The following is a 16,091-nucleotide window of genomic DNA, read 5'->3' on the forward strand; positions in this document are numbered from 1 at the left end:
TAATCATACAGAAACTGTATGTTTAATCAAATAATATTTATTTCAGGTGGAAAGTACATGCACGATCTTCTGTATGGAATTGGTGTCACTGTAGCAGGCTGGTTTATCACACTGATCTCTGTGCTTATTGTGGCAGTCTTTATTTCTCTTATTGGAAGGGCCATGTTCTGGTATCATCACTTCTACACCTCAGTTTTACTTTATGGATCAGTCTCTGTTGGCAAGCTTGTACTTGTTCACACATTAGCAAAAAATCTGTTCTATGGGGTAAGTGATTTTTATTTTCTCACTGACCATAATTAGAGTTGAGAAAGAAAGAGAGATAAACATAAGAAATTGGAGTCTAGCATGACTTTCCTTACATAAAACTGATTTTTAACAAAAAATATAGGCCAATATTTTATCATGCTGAATGAAATGGAATATGTTATTTATTGCAGCAAGAATAAATATTTATACCTAATGCAGTATGTGCAAGAAGTTCAAAATCCCATTAAAGTGGTTTTGTTCAAAATCAAACAGGATTCTAGCATTTTATAATGCAAATAACATTTAGAGGAAACCATTTTGGAGTTGTCTTTTGTAAAGATTTCCATACTGACAAACAAACTTCACACCAGAAGTGGTCAAACTGAACAAATCTATTGAAAACTTGAAGTGAAATTTTTACCTCATCACAGTACTTCCAAATTACTTATATTTATATAAATAATATATACACACAATACAGTGCATCCGTAAAGTATTCACAGTGCATCACTTTTTCCACATTTTGTTATGTTACAGCCTTATTCCAAAATGGATTAAATTCATTTTTTTCCTCAGAATTCTACACACAACACCCCATAATGACAACGTGAAAAAAGTTTACTTGAGGTTTTTGCAAATTTATTAAAAATAAAAAAATTGAGAAAGCACATGTACATAAGTATTCACAGCCTTTGCCATGAAGCTCAAAATTGAGCTCAGGTGCATCCTGTTTCCCCTGATCATCCTTGAGATGTTTCTGCAGCTTAATTGGAGTCCACCTGTGGTAAATTCAGTTGACTGGACATGATTTGGAAAGGCACACACCTGTCTATATAAGGTCCCACAGTTGACAGTTCATGTCAGAGCACAAACCAAGCATGAAGTCAAAGGAATTGTCTGTAGACCTCTGAGACAGGATTGTCTCGAGGCACAAATCTGGGGAAGGTTACAGAAAAATTTCTGCTGCTTTGAAGGTCCCAATGAGCACAGTGGCCTCCATCATCCGTAAGTGGAAGAAGTTCGAAACCACCAGGACTCTTCCTAGAGCTGGCCAGCCATCTAAACTGAGCGATCAGGGGGAGAAGGGCCTTAGTCAGGGAGGTGACCAAGAACCCAATGGTCACTCTGTCAGAGCTCCAGAGGTCCTCTGTGGAGAGAGGAGAGCCTTCCAAAAGGACAACCATCTCTGCAGCAATCCAACCAATCAGGCCTGTATGGTAGAGTGGCCAGACGGAAGCCACTCCTTAGTAAAAGGCACATGGCAGCCCGCCTGGAGTTTGCCAAAAGGCACCTGAAGGACTCTCAGACCACGAGAAAGAACATTTTCTGGTCTGATGAGACAAAGATTGAACTCTTTGATGTGAATGCCAGGCGTCACGTTTGGAGGAAACCAGGCCCCGCTCATCACCAGGCCAATACCATCCCTACAGTGAAGCATGGTGGTGGCAGCATCATGCTGTGGGGATGTTTTTCAGCGGCAGGAACTGGGAGACTAGTCAGGATAAAGGGAAAGATGACTACAGCAATGTACAGAGACATCCTGGATGAAAACCTGCTCCAGAGCGCTCTTGACCTCAGACTGGGGCGATGGTTCATCTTTCAGCAGGACAACGACCCTAAGCACACAGCCAAGATATCAAAGGAGTGGCTTCAGGACAACTCTGTGAATGTCCTTGAGTGGCCCAGCCAGAGCCCAGACTTGAATCCGATTGAATATCTCTGGAGAGATCTTAAAATAGCTGTGCTTCTTGGATGCTTCCTATCCAACCTGATGGAGCTTGAGAGGTGCTGCAAAGAGGAATGGGCGAAACTGGCCAAGGATAGGTGTGCCAAGCTTGTGGCATCATATTCCGAAAGACTTGAGGCTGTAATTGCTGCCAAAGGTGCATCGACAAAGTATTGAGCAAAGGCTGTGAATACTTATGTACATGTGATTTCTCAGTTTTTTTATTTTTAATAAATTTGCAAAAACCTCACCCTAGTACTACAAAAACCTCAAGTAAACTTTTTTCACGTTGTCATTATGGGGTGTTGTGTGTAGAATTCTGAGGAAAAAAATGAATTTAATCCATTTTGGAATAAGGCTGTAACATAACAAAATGTGGAAAAAGTGATGCGCTGTGAATACTTTCCGGATGCACTGTATATACATCAAAAGCAGCTTTTCATGGTTATCTAATCTTGTTCTTTAAGAGGATCCTATTAAACTTTTTTTTTTTTTTTAAATAAGTTACTTTTCTAATGTCTGTATAACTTAACCAATGTCCAGCTTTCAAGTTCAGTTTTAGTTAAATTGTAAAAATGACTCTTACTTCAGTATATCAGTAATATATTTATTTTGAAAAAATGATATTTGATCAAAATCAGTAAATCCAACATTTTTATTTGAAAGCTTTTCAGGAGAGTCTTTAAAACTAGAATGCCATGTAGAATTAATTATTTAAACACAAAAGTATATTTATAAAAAGCAGATTTTAGCAGTGACTTGTTCAATATTGTACAGTGAGGGGATGGAACATTTTGCATTAAATTCCGGCCCCTTATCCACTGGCTGGGCCATCATTCAGTCACTGGCTACAGAAACTATGAATTGATAGTGCTAGCAATTATTTTAAGTAATTATTTCTAATATGTTAAATAATATATTTTGTAAAATATTTACTAGTGTCAAATGAGTCCGTTTCTGTTGACATAATACAGTATGCCATGAAAAAGAACAAAAATAAACTTTGTAAACTGTAATTTGCTAATACTAAGATATTTAGTGGACAAAGTTTCACAAACTGAAAATGCAGTAGTCTTTGATGGTAACATAAGTTTTTTATTTCTTACTTTTGTGCTTTATAGACTGATTCTTAAGACTCTGGAGGTTTCTTAAATGTAACTCTACTGTGAGAGTTATGTGAATAATTAAATAAAATGCTTGACCATTTGTTACCACTATTTTTTTTTTTAATCTCCAGAAAGTGAACCCATTCTTCCTGGGTGAGTTGCATTTTGATGTCTCATTGACACTGTGGTGTTGTGCCCTGCTTCTCCTAACTCAACAAGGATTATGCTCTGCCTATGTTCCAATGCTGATGGTTGCATTTCCACTGCTTACAAAACTGTTTCTGCACAAAGAGTTCAAGCAACAGGGTATGTATTTTTGAGAGTGCCTTCATTACTCTTGCTGCAGCCCCATGTTATAAGCTTTAGTAATGTTAGTTCTATAATCAACCATGTTTTCTGCCACATTATTCGGTTTCAAGGTAATACAAACATTGTCACTTTTGTAAGGGATCACATGGTTTCCTTCACTTTAAGCAACACATGGGTAAGGAATTCTATATAAACTCAAGTCTGTTATTGCTTTTTATGGGAAATTGGCTGGCACAGTGGTTAGTGCTGCCGCTTCACATATACAGTATATATAAAATGTTCAATTATGTTAAAACATTTTTTGTGATCAGATTTTAGATATTTAAATATCAAATACAAAAATAGGCCAAGCAACACATTTTGATTAGAATGAAAACAATCAAAAATGTAAAAACCTACCGCAACACCCCGCCCTCCAAATCAGCCCACCCCAGTGAAGAAATAAATCAAGCAGATTGAGATTGCCAGACAAAAGGTACACCACCTGTGAACAGTTTCCATAGGGAAGAAGGAAAAGAGCATTTAGCTGCCAAACATGAATATCTTGCTTTTCATTTCCAGAAATCTGCTTATGTTATGTTTTTTGCTTTTTAGGAGCCACAGTTAAATACACAGTGCTGTACCTCTTGGGCTTGTCTCTTCCTTATGTACACTTTATGTTTCTCATATGGGCATTGTTTGAGATCTTCTGTCCAATCTTGGGACGTAGTGGTACAGAAATACCTCCGGATGTTGTGCTGGCTTCTCTTATTGCAGGATGCACCATCATTCTGTCATCCTATTTTGTAAGCGGTCTATTTACTTGTAATTATATCAATAGACAATGAATTGCATTGTTGATTTATATACAAGTCAATGTGGTCATTTACTTTAATGAGTCAAGCAGGGCAATGGTATGCTTAGAAGATTGCTTTTTTCAGCTACTACATATAAAACTGCTTTCAAATATTGACCATTGGTAAATGTTTTAACATTTCGAGGTTTATAAGTCCTCAACAACATTTAAAGAAAATGTTGTTATAGTAGGGGGCTTTGCCCCCAGCTTGCTTCGCTCACCAGCCACCCGGCCTGCGCTACACACCAGCCACTTCATGTCTCTGCCACTCGCATATGGGGATTTCACTTTCACCAAACAACAAATCTTTTAATTCTTGCGGTTTCGCCTCTTTATTGGGACGAGACACTACTTTTCCCTGATGGCAAACATGAATTAGACAATCTACAAATCTCCAACTTAAAGTTTAAATCCGAACAATATATTCAATCACTTTTCGCTGTTCCGTTATGTCACTGAGTAATAATTTCAGTTTGTTTGCGCTAATGCGATCTTTACTATCATTTTTTTTTTTAAGACTTTCGAATTTTAGTACTTTTACTATCTCAAACCTGCTCTGCATGTGTATCATGCCAACGTTTTTGAACCTCTTTACTACGTTCTACTTTGTCATCTACTCTTTGTCTTTTATTTCTGGCCCTGGGTGTAGTTAAATCTCTTGGCACAAAGTCTCGTCTCATCCCAGGATTTTTTTTATATGATAGAGAGAGATTTATGGACAAATACAGTATTAAAAATATTCAAAATCAAGTGAGTTGTGTGTTGTATATAAACATTACTGAAAGACCTGACAAAATTAGGCTTGGGTCAAATACATTATAATGTTTATAGGGTTGTTTCCTGGCTTATGTGTAAGTTAGACAGTGGATATGTGGATCATTATTACTTAAAATTGTCTTTGACTTTTCCTAAAAATTAAATCGAGCTAAGATTGAAAGTACCAAAATTTTGTTGTGTATTAGTTGTAGTAATATTAGTCAGTTTTAATAATTTTCTTGCAAAGTGGCTAACTCTGCTGCCTCAGACCACCAGAAGACTAATTCAAATAGATTTGCACAATGTATCCATGTCTGCATGGGCTTGTATCCATTATACAGAGTTTCCTCCCAAATCAAACTGACCTGAGTTCTAGGTTAACTGCTGACTTTACACTGGTCTGTTATGAGTGGGGGTCTATCCTTGCATAAACTGGTATGCAGCATAATAAGATTATTATTGTCACATGTCAAAAGTACAGGGACATTCAATCAACATGTGAATAGGTCCCTGAGTTGATTCTGATGCTCCCAGGATAGGCTCATATTTTCCAAAACCCTACTATTGGATTAAGCGAGTTCAGTAAACAGATGGATGGATATTTCGATGGTTCAATTGATTGAAAATAAATGAAAGAGTACCCATGTAGACGTCTTATAGTAAGCATACAGTGTAAAGTAATGTCCACCTCCAATGAGTGATTAATGCCAGAAAATACAGCAGAGGAGCTGCAAATTTATGTATTCTTAGATTAAAAGTACCTTATATACTCGAATATAAGCAAAATGTGCTGAAAAACTTCACCCTTATATTCGAGTCAGGTCCCGCTGCCCCCACCAACACGAGCGAGCAAGCGAGATACCATATTGTTTTTGTTGACCCTCTTCTCCACTTACAGAGCTAGTTTACTGTTTTTCTTTGAAATAAATACTCAAAAACATTTAACCTACTTATGCCTCAATTAATGTACGGTAATTTTATTGATATTTATTTTGATTATTGAAACTTACCAGTAGCTGCTGCATTTCCCACCCTAGGCTTATACTCGAGTCAATAAGTTTTTCCAGTTTTTGTAGGTAAAATTAGGTACCTCGGCTTATATTCGGGTCAGCTTATACTCGAGTATATACAGTAGCTTTCTCAGATCATATTTGGAGTCAATTCTGAGACTTGAACCTGCAAACTTGTGTCTTCATATTCTTCTCTGCAGTGATTAGACCACACTTCAATGAACTTCATGACTATGACTTAGACTATACGATCATAATTGCTCATTGTTTTGAAACCAAATGATAAAAGGCGCAGTATGGTCTTAAAGATAGAAAAAGAAAAAAGAATTCTGTCTGAAAAATATTTGTCCATTATTCCTTTTTTCTTAAGCTAGTTTAATAATAAAAAAAGAAAACAAAAAAGCAAAATTGAAGTATGTTTTAAAATTAACAGATATTACAATATCTGGAATTACAATCTGGAAGTTAATGCAAAAGGTAGCACACATAATACAGTACATACATACATATAAAAAGCAAAGTCCATGAATAACTTGGGAACATGTCTTTAAATCTGTATGCTGTTATAGTTGGGACTGTGTGTGTGTGTATGTGTGTGTGTGAATTAGAGTTGCTAAGAAAATGTAGGACACAGAAAACTTCAAAGCCTCACAAAAAGGTCAAGTCCAAAATTCAGTGTGGGCCCCAGTGCTGCCAGATGGCAACCTCAACAAAATAATATAATACAAAATACTTCTCTGTCAATGGTCAACCAATTTTTGGTTGAGCTTCACAAATCTTATATTATTATTAATGTTAGTTGTGCTCAAAGCTATACAGTGCTAACCATTTAGAGTGTAATATTTTTTTTAAACTGAAAGATGCCTTGGCCTACTTTGACTCGGTTACTGTATTTATTTTTCAGATCCACTTTATTTATTTATGTAAGAGCACAAAGAAAACATTACTTGGATTGGTGTCAATTTTTGTTTTAATGGGAGTTTTAGTTTCTTGTGGTTTATTTTTTCCATACACTTCTGATCCTGGCAGCCCACGTCCCAAGCGTATTTTTCTTCAGGTGAGTGCTACCTTACTTTTATTTAACTGTCACTTATCAGAATTAAAAAGTGTTCTATAGATGTAATTAATTAAGTCATATAATAATTACATTATATCTGTATTGCTAGTGAAAGTCATTGTAGGCTAACTGACAGTCAAACATGGAGTCAGCAGTTGGGTTTATACTGTGTACTATGGTTTTCACTTTAACACTTTCATCACTAAACAGTGCAGCCTAATAAACTGACTAACCTTAATAAATCTGCTAAGCTGAAGCGATCGCAAAATATTAAAAGTCTGAGATTTTGGAAATCTGCAAATACAGACTGACAAGTGCTGCTTGAAAGTTTGTATACCTGTAATCTAGTTCCATAAATGTTACATTTGTACCATAAAATCCTTGTTTAATCAAAAGTAGTCTTAATGTTTATATCCTCAAAGTCTGTTTATATGAGAGATTTGGGGGATTGCATCTGATGGAATGATATTTTGCAGAAGAAATAACAAAAAGAAAAATCAGAATGGAAATGTAAGGCTACTCACATTGTTAATAAATGGTGAATGAGTTCAAGAGACATCTGCATAAAACATCCCAAAAACAAAATTATCTGAAAGCAAGGAGAATATGGAATAATTAACAGAAAAAAATGTAAAGATAAAAAATGAATCCCCAGGAATCTAAAAAAGCACCAAAAAGTATACATCAATAGGAATATAGGAAACAATTAGACAGCTAATATTGTGTGTGGTGGCATGGTGGCGCAGTGCTAGCACTGCTGCCTCGCAGTAAGGAGACCTGTGTTCACTTCCCGGGTCCTCCCTGTGTGGAGTTTGCATGTTCTCCCCGTGTCTGCGTGGGTTTCCTTAGGGTACTCCGGTTTCTTCCCACAGTCCAAAGACATGCGGGTTAGGTGCATTGGCGATCCTAAATTGTCCCTAGTATGTGTGCTTGGTGTGTGGGTGTGTGTGTGTGTGTGTGTGTGTGCCCTGCCCGGGGTTTGTTTCCTGCCTTGCACCCTGTGTTGGCTGGGATTGGCTCCAGCAGATCCCCGTGACCCTGTAGTTAGGATATAGCGGGTTGGATAATGGATGGATAGATATTGTGTGCTTTCCCCTTGCATACAAGGTTACTGGAAACTCTAAAATGGCCTGTTATGAGATAATGCAGGTGTTTGAATCTACTCAGCGATGGAACTACTCCCCATTTAGGGCTATAAGCCCTGCATTGAACTGAATGACTGGGTTACAAATGGATGGGTGAATGGTTGATCAGTTCATAGTTTGTGATTGTACTAAGAGCACATGCAAGTTTCCTGTTAGTTTAAATTACAGCTGTACACTATTTGGGTATTTTGTATACTTCTGTAGATCATTTCCTGCTTTTCTTAGTCACTGACCTTGGCTTTTGTTGATCTGTCATTAGAAAACACAATTTTACAGGAAGTTGTATTCTTTTGAATTAAAACAGGTAAGTAGTCGAATTTTGGGAATACATATAAATTTTACTCTGTATCTCATCCTGTTAAATAGTAGCTTTCTGATTTAAATGCAGAGTTTTGAAGGGTTTAGATCACAAGCAATACACAAATTGAAACAGGCCTGTTGTATGAGACCAACGGCTTAACTCAAGAGAAAGTGGAGAACTAAAAATTGAAAACAGTAAGAGAATAAATAAACCCCAACTAAACTTACAATGGAAAGTTAAGTAAAAGGTAGAGAAGACCACAAATCCTAACCTTGCAGTGAGCATGATGTATATATCATACAACAGCAGCACGTAAACTGATGTAAACCCGGCTTCAGATGTGGGTTTTTACTTTGTTCACTCAAGAACGTTTTCAAGTTTACCACTAGTTGTATGTTGAAGGGGGGAGGGGAATGCAGCATTATAGTATTTATTATTATCATTTTAAAAATTTTATTAATGTGTGTCTTTATGGCTGAATCATGTTTTACTTGAATTACAAACAGTAATGATGATTACAGGCTACACATTTACATGACATATGCAATGAATTAAAATTTTTGAACATCCATCCATCCATCCATTGTCCAACCCGCTGAATCCAAACACAGGGTCACGGGGGTCTGCTGGAGCCAATCCCAGCCAACACAGGGCACAAGGCAGGAACCAATCCTGGGCAGGGTGCCAACCCACCGCAGGACACACACAAACACACCCACACACCAAGCACACACTAGGGCCAATTTAGAATCGCCAATCCACCTAACCAGCATGTCTTTGGAATGTGGGAGGAAACCGGAGTACCCGGAGGAAACCCACGCAGACACGGGGAGAACATGCAAACTCCACGCAGGGAGGACCCGGGAAGCGAACCCAGGTCCCCAGATCTCCCAACTGCGAGGCAGCAGCGCTACCCACTGCGCCACCGTGCCGCCCTAATTTTTGAACATTGTGTGGAAAAAGAACAGCTGAAAGGAATTAATATGATGAACTATGTACAGCATGCACCACAGAAAACATCTACAGGTGTTGGTGTGGAAGAGATTGCAACAGAATTCTGTAGCACAGAGCTGGACAGGATATAGGTGATTTAAAGTTGATTCATTCAAAGATTAAAAACTACTAAAAATCAACTGTGCATTGGCATCAAAGCCTAAAATAAGTACTGGCTCATTATACAGTGGGTTAGAATAAGTGTCTACCAAAAAAAAAAAAAGGGACTGTGCTCCCCTCGACTTTCTTGTATACTGAGATAGAGGAAAAGGTCATCAGAACCACTTCCTGTTGCACAATATTTCTCAAATATCATATCTCTTTGTTTCTCATCATAATTGATACTATTGATACACAATGATTTATCTCTATTTATAATCAAACTTTATATTAAAATGATATTTTCACAGTTAGGGAGGTCAAAACCGATAGTGGAATTTTTTTTTATGATTACATATGCATTACCTAGATTATGTGCAAAGTAAAAAGAGTTATAGTCACCTAAAAACATAGAAAAACTGTTAGTATTATATAATATTTGTTGCATTAAATTGCTATAATTAAAATTGCATTTAGCTACATTTAATTATGATAATGATGGAAATAACAAAAAAAAAAAAATCACAATATTTAATGTATTACCAGGAACACGATAGGGACGTAGTAGCTTATTGTTACCATTACATCTTTATATTTACATGGCACATTCAATGTTTGCACGTTGTTAGACTGATTATGTCTAAATTAAAATAAAATTAATAGTCGTTATTGATAGAATATGAGTTATATTGAATACAGTTTTTAATATCATGTACTGTACACATTTGTACTTCCATGATACAAAGAATTTGGATGGTTGTTTAAATAAAATACTATTTCCGATTGAGTAATTTTTCTCAAATTTCATATCTGTTTGCTTTTTATCATTATAAATATATATACAAAATTTGAATCATCTGTCTGTAATCATAACCATAGTTTACTTGAAAATTTGCGAAAGTATTCAGTTAAAGTACCACTACCGGTTGTTGGAAGTGGCCCAAAAGTTGACAGGATTCCTTATTTTTTGATATAAAGCAGGTGTACAAAATCTCATTGACCGAAGTCAAAGCGTTTTGAGTTATTGTGTTTACACACAGAAGACTATTTCAAAAATGGTATTTTCTGACTCGGGAAGAGCTAAAACATCAAGATTCATCAAAATCTTGAGGTCAAATTTTTCAAGATTCCTATACTTTATGTTATAGGAAATTTCTATGTATATGAGAAAGTAAAAAAGTACTAATTAGTTTTACTCACATGGTAAAGCTCCCTGTTGAGCTTTGTGGAATCTGTTCAAAATATTTCCTACTAAAGTTAAACATAACTGTTCTAGTTTTTGAATATGTGTACTACCAAAAAATATGAAATGTATTATATTACGGTCACTAGATTCCTAATGGTTCAATCACTTAGGGCATTTGAATCGAGATAAAGCAAACTTTGAGAGTACTGTACCAGACTGGGCAGACCTTTGTTTTTTGAGTCAAAGGATAAAGGGAGCAGAATCAAACTTCTTACATGTCTGCACTAATACAGTATGTGATAATAAGGCAGCCTGCCTGATGAGTTCACAGTAATGGAACTTGTTATTTTTATGTTCTAGCACACCACCAGGACATTCCATGACCTTGATGGAAATGTTACTAAGAAAGACTCCGGAGTATGGATCAATGGATTTGATTACACTGGAATTAATTATTTGACTCCACACATCAATGAGATCAATGAGAATATTCGCACAAAATGTGACAACGAACTTCCTTACTGTGGTTTTCCGTGGTTCCTTCCAGTTAAGTTTCTCATTAAGTAAGTATGCCAATTCTTCAATAAGACAGCAAAAAAAAAAAAAAAAAACACATTTTTAACTGTAAAATTATTTTTGGGCAAAGAGCAAGTTCATTGAAAAGGTGGATTTTACCAATGGCATAACAGCAAAACAGACAGATAGAAACTTGTGAAACTTCCGGCAGAAAATGAGAATGATAAAAAACTTAAAAGGTCAAATTATGCTCCCTAATAATAATAATCAAAAAAGTACATAGTTAAGAATACTGCTAGATGGTGGTGGAAGTTAAATAAAAGGTTGTATTCCCAAAATTCCCATTATTCGACTAATTACCTGCTTTACTTCAAAAGAATACAACTTCCTGTTTTGAGGTTACTTGCTGTTACATTAACACAAAATTAAAACCTTTCATTTAGAGCAGTGGATCGCTGCTTTTATTGTTGCTACATGTGTTTGCTATGCAGATTATCTTATTAAAAAAAATTTTAAAAAGTCTGACTCTTGCTCTTTGCATTTTGTTTTCAATTACTTTAAAAGGTAGCTTTCTTACAATGTAGCAGATTTCTTAATATTTGACATTTATTGAGAAATGCATGGCAAATGATAGAGCGCTCTTATTTGTGGGTTAGTAGAAGTATTCATATTCCTTTACTCAGAATGACCAACTTTGCACTACATGAATCTTGCCAATGATTGTCTTCATTACTAACAATTAAGAGCAAGCCTGAAGGCGAATGTGTTGTATTACTGAAGACTTTTCTTTATCAGGAAAAACTGGTACCTGCCAGGCCCAGAGGTGCAGCCAAAGAATCCTCCTCAATTTACTCTGGTGAGCAGACATGAGACCGAATGGGGAACTACCAACTTAACATTTCAAGCTACAGGTTTGTACAAATGATAGAGTCTAGCAGTACGAAATTAGTTAATAGATATAGATCACTTTAAAATTCTGATGTTCTGTTATATATGAAATACATCTTTGTAGTTGTGCACTTTGTAAACTGTCAGTGAAGGATTATACTATATCAAGTATTATACTTAAGACTTTTTTTTTCTTTCTTTAAATATATCAACAAGGACCCAGTCATATGTCCTTGTATCTCCTAACTCGGAATGGAGCAAAGCTTATCGGCTGGTCATTTGGTGATGGCAGTCCGGAGATTAACCTCAATGGGGAATATTTCATTTTCTATTCCCATGGTTTAGATTATTCTGCCTGGAATTTCTGGTTGGAGATTCAGGTAAGTAAGAAATGTTGTCCTTTCTGTCTGGATTGTAAAGCACATTGCATATAGTACCTTTTACCAAAAGAATTTTGTAAGTGCCAGTGGGAAGTTATTCTCCATAGCCTCAACGAGTGTCCACCACGAAAGACTTCCAGTTCCAGCACTGCTACAGATGCTGAAGCCTTTGCTTCCTATGTGCGTGCTCTAAGTAGCATTGTCTTCACAGATGAGTAGTTGTAATTGGAATGGGCAGGGGTACCTAATAAAAAGTGTCCACCGAGTTATTATTTCTGTGTTTGAATATTTATCTACTGGTATCAGCTGTGGGATTCTCTTTAATGATTATGGAGCAAGGAGGAATTAAAATGATCCATTTGTAAAATTACCTCATTCAGTAAGGCACCGCTGCCTTACTGCCTGGCTCTGGTCACTGTGTGGAGTTTGCATGATTTCTCCTTATCACTGTGGGTTTACCTCCTGATTATTTGGATGTTCCCATCCTATTCCAAATATATGTGTGTTAGGTTAACTGGAAATTGAAAATTGGGCATGTGTGGACTGGTGCCATTTCCAAGACTGGTATGTTATTGTTGGCCTAGGCAAGGTACAGTAGGGGATGGATGGATGGAGGAATTTAATGTATTCCTTCAATTCCAGGTATAGGTGGAGCATGGACAATATAAGCAGACTCAAGCAGCCAGTCTCCCATTGATTTTCATTTGATGGAGAGCAGGATGCAAGCAATCCTAAAGTAACTTGGATACAAATGATAAATACTGCAATTTTCTTCTGTAAAGCTTTACATGTAACTTTTAAGTATTTAATTTGTGTTGTTATCTTACTGCCAGGCCCCTCATACTGACTCTGTGGAAAGCATAATCTCCGTTGGTGTGGCATCACACTACTTTCATGGAGGAGAACAGAACACTGAGATGCTGGAAGGTTTGTTGCTCCGCTTTCCAGATTGGTCATTCCCTTCCCACTGGGTCAGCACATATCACCTCTTCGAGTATTAAGACCATCTCTCAGGAAAGGAAGAACACTGCAAATGCTGCTTGAATGAAAGAGGCAATAAATACTTTACTGAATTAATTTATTTAACGCAGACTACTTGATCAAGTAAAAGACTCTGGGCATCCCTTTCCACTAACAACAGTTTTAAGTATTGTAGTCTTCTGCCATTTTGCTTCAACATTGTTTCCTACATTTTTACAGATGGACAAGACTATAATTATCCATATTGGTTTTCAATATCTCCAAGTCCAAGAACTCTTTCTGTTCACTGAGAGGTTAACTTGGAATACAAAGTGAACACTTCAAGTGAGGAGGTTGATGCACATACACAATTTTTGGCTACTTCTGACCTTGAGATCCTATCCGGACTGCATTATCACAAATGCTTGTCAATGAAGTATAAAATCAAAATGATAGGATATTTGAAATCTGCACCATTAACTTAAGTCAACTGAGGATATTATGCTGGCTAGTGTCAGAGTGACTGGTACATTATGATTTTTTAAGGATGCCTCGGTCTGTTATTCTTTGTTTTTTTTTCCATTGCTGGAAAATTTTGGGAATGTGGTTTTTGCTTTGAATTTCTGATTTTTTTTATAAAGATTATTATATTTTCCTTTTATAAATGTGAACAAGATCAATCAGCCTTGCTCACCTTATTTATATTTTAAAATGAGCTTGTCCAGTTGAGTGTGTCAGTAACTCTCCTAGCTTTAACTTCCTGTCCTGTTGCACAAAGTGGGGTATCTGTCCTCATGGCTTATTTATAATCATTCACTCCAGCAAAAACATGGAGGACATGAAGGACTCACATTAATATGGAATCTCCTGTGCCTCTGCAAAGGATGTAAAATCATAGCAAGTGGAGTGATGAGAGACATCAGGTGCAGAGATTCCATATATGAAATGTGATCCATTTAAAGAGACAAAAAATGGTTCCTCTACAGGTTTAATTCTTGTTGTTAAAGAAACATTATACAGTATTTGATTATATTAAATGGGTTGTTTGTATTAAATTTCCTCTCAAGAAATTCCTACCAGTGGGCATTTTAGGTTTCGGAGAAAATAAAGTTTTATGGACCCAACTAGAATATTGTGTCTCCGTCTTTAACTTTCTTGTTTCTTTATGAAGCGATTAGTGCCACTGCCTCATTAATCCAATGTCTTGAGCTTGAATCTTGTGCCCAGTTTTCTGTATGCATATTTTTCCTCATGTCCAAGTGAGGTTTTTCTCCCAAAATGTGTTGGTTACATAAATTGGTGTTTCTAAATTGGCCCCATGTAAGTACACATTTGTGTATATGCACCATCTGGGATTGATCCCTGTGTTGTGGCCAGTGCTGCAGGGACAGATCCTGACACCCTGTGGTCCCGATTTGAATGAAGCAGGTATGGAGATGTTCTTTTATATTCTACAAAACCAGTTCTGTTAACAACTCCAAAATACAGTAAATTGAAAGAGGAGCTGCTTAGTTGTAAGCATTTACTTCATATGATGACAGAAGTGAAGCCCATCTTACTGGGAGACTGCACATGGGTGACATAGTGATGCAAAGGTTAGCACTTCTGTTTCATAGCTGCAGACACCAAGGTTAAGACACCATCCTAATCATTGTGTGGTGCTGTGCATGCGTGTTCCTGACATCTTTGTGGGTTTTCTCTCATTTCCTCCTGCATTCCAAAAACCTGCACATCACATTGGTGGCTGTAGGTTGCCACAATATGACCGACAGCATTAACATGTTGTGAGATGAACTGGCATCTTTTTCATGCTTGGTTCTGGTCTTTCACCCAGTCCTGCCTGCAGAGTCTCCAGCTCCTCCAATATTGTACTGTACTTTTATACAGAACCTATGTAAAGATTGTTTATACTACAGAGTGAGCTAAAATATTCCATCTAATTAATGAAAACCTGTAGCTTCTATGGCCATACAGGAATTGAATTTGAGACAAGTTCTAGACTTTCATGTGCCTGCTTTTTTAAGGATGAATTACTAGGAGTTTGTTCATCAAACCTATCGGTCAATGTAAGTCAGAAATGTAAGAAGTGTTGAGCAAACTCACAATACATGAAAGTTATCATTTCAACAGAACTCTTGATATCAGCATGTTTCTGAACACTCAATTCTAGAAAAAATAATATTTTATGTGCATACTACTCCTTTAGGCTGGTCCAGTTAGGGGTCGCCACAGCGGATCGTCTTTTCCCCTATCTTCCTCTCCTCTGTATCTTGCTCCGTTATACCCACCACCTTCATAATAATAATAATAATAATAATAATAATAATACATTTTATTTATATAGCGCCTTTCCCATGCTCAAGGCACTTACAGAATAAATAAAGAACGGCAGAATATACAGTATATAGCATTGTACAAACCAGATAAATAAACGAAGATTAAGACAGTAAATTCTGAAAAAAAAAAAAAAAAAAAAAAAAAAAAACAGACAACATAATTGATGGTCTCGCACACACATACAGGTTACATGAGCATCTTGACAGAGAAGTAAACTGAGAGAAAGGTAATAAAGTCA

General features: G+C 36.6%; 1 protein-coding gene across 2 annotated transcripts in view; it reads left to right on the forward strand.

Annotated features, from left to right (window-relative positions):
* LOC114654411 (endoplasmic reticulum metallopeptidase 1-like) overlaps positions 1 to 14,637 on the forward strand; it is a 32,788-nt gene extending 18,151 nt beyond the window's left edge. For both annotated transcript variants that reach the window (XM_028804956.2, XM_051930056.1), the window contains 8 exons: positions 47 to 267; positions 3,213 to 3,387; positions 3,985 to 4,175; positions 6,896 to 7,048; positions 11,133 to 11,335; positions 12,084 to 12,199; positions 12,393 to 12,556; positions 13,390 to 14,637. In XM_028804956.2, coding sequence (XP_028660789.2) covers positions 47 to 267; positions 3,213 to 3,387; positions 3,985 to 4,175; positions 6,896 to 7,048; positions 11,133 to 11,335; positions 12,084 to 12,199; positions 12,393 to 12,556; positions 13,390 to 13,557 — 1,391 coding nt within the window. In that variant the 3' untranslated portion in view covers positions 13,558 to 14,637. The remainder of the gene's footprint in view (positions 1 to 46; positions 268 to 3,212; positions 3,388 to 3,984; positions 4,176 to 6,895; positions 7,049 to 11,132; positions 11,336 to 12,083; positions 12,200 to 12,392; positions 12,557 to 13,389) is intronic.
* The last annotated feature ends 1,454 nt before the right edge of the window (positions 14,638 to 16,091 follow it).

This window comes from Erpetoichthys calabaricus, chromosome 7, assembly GCF_900747795.2.
Source record: "Erpetoichthys calabaricus chromosome 7, fErpCal1.3, whole genome shotgun sequence".
NCBI classification, from domain to species: Eukaryota; Metazoa; Chordata; class Cladistia; order Polypteriformes; family Polypteridae; genus Erpetoichthys; species Erpetoichthys calabaricus.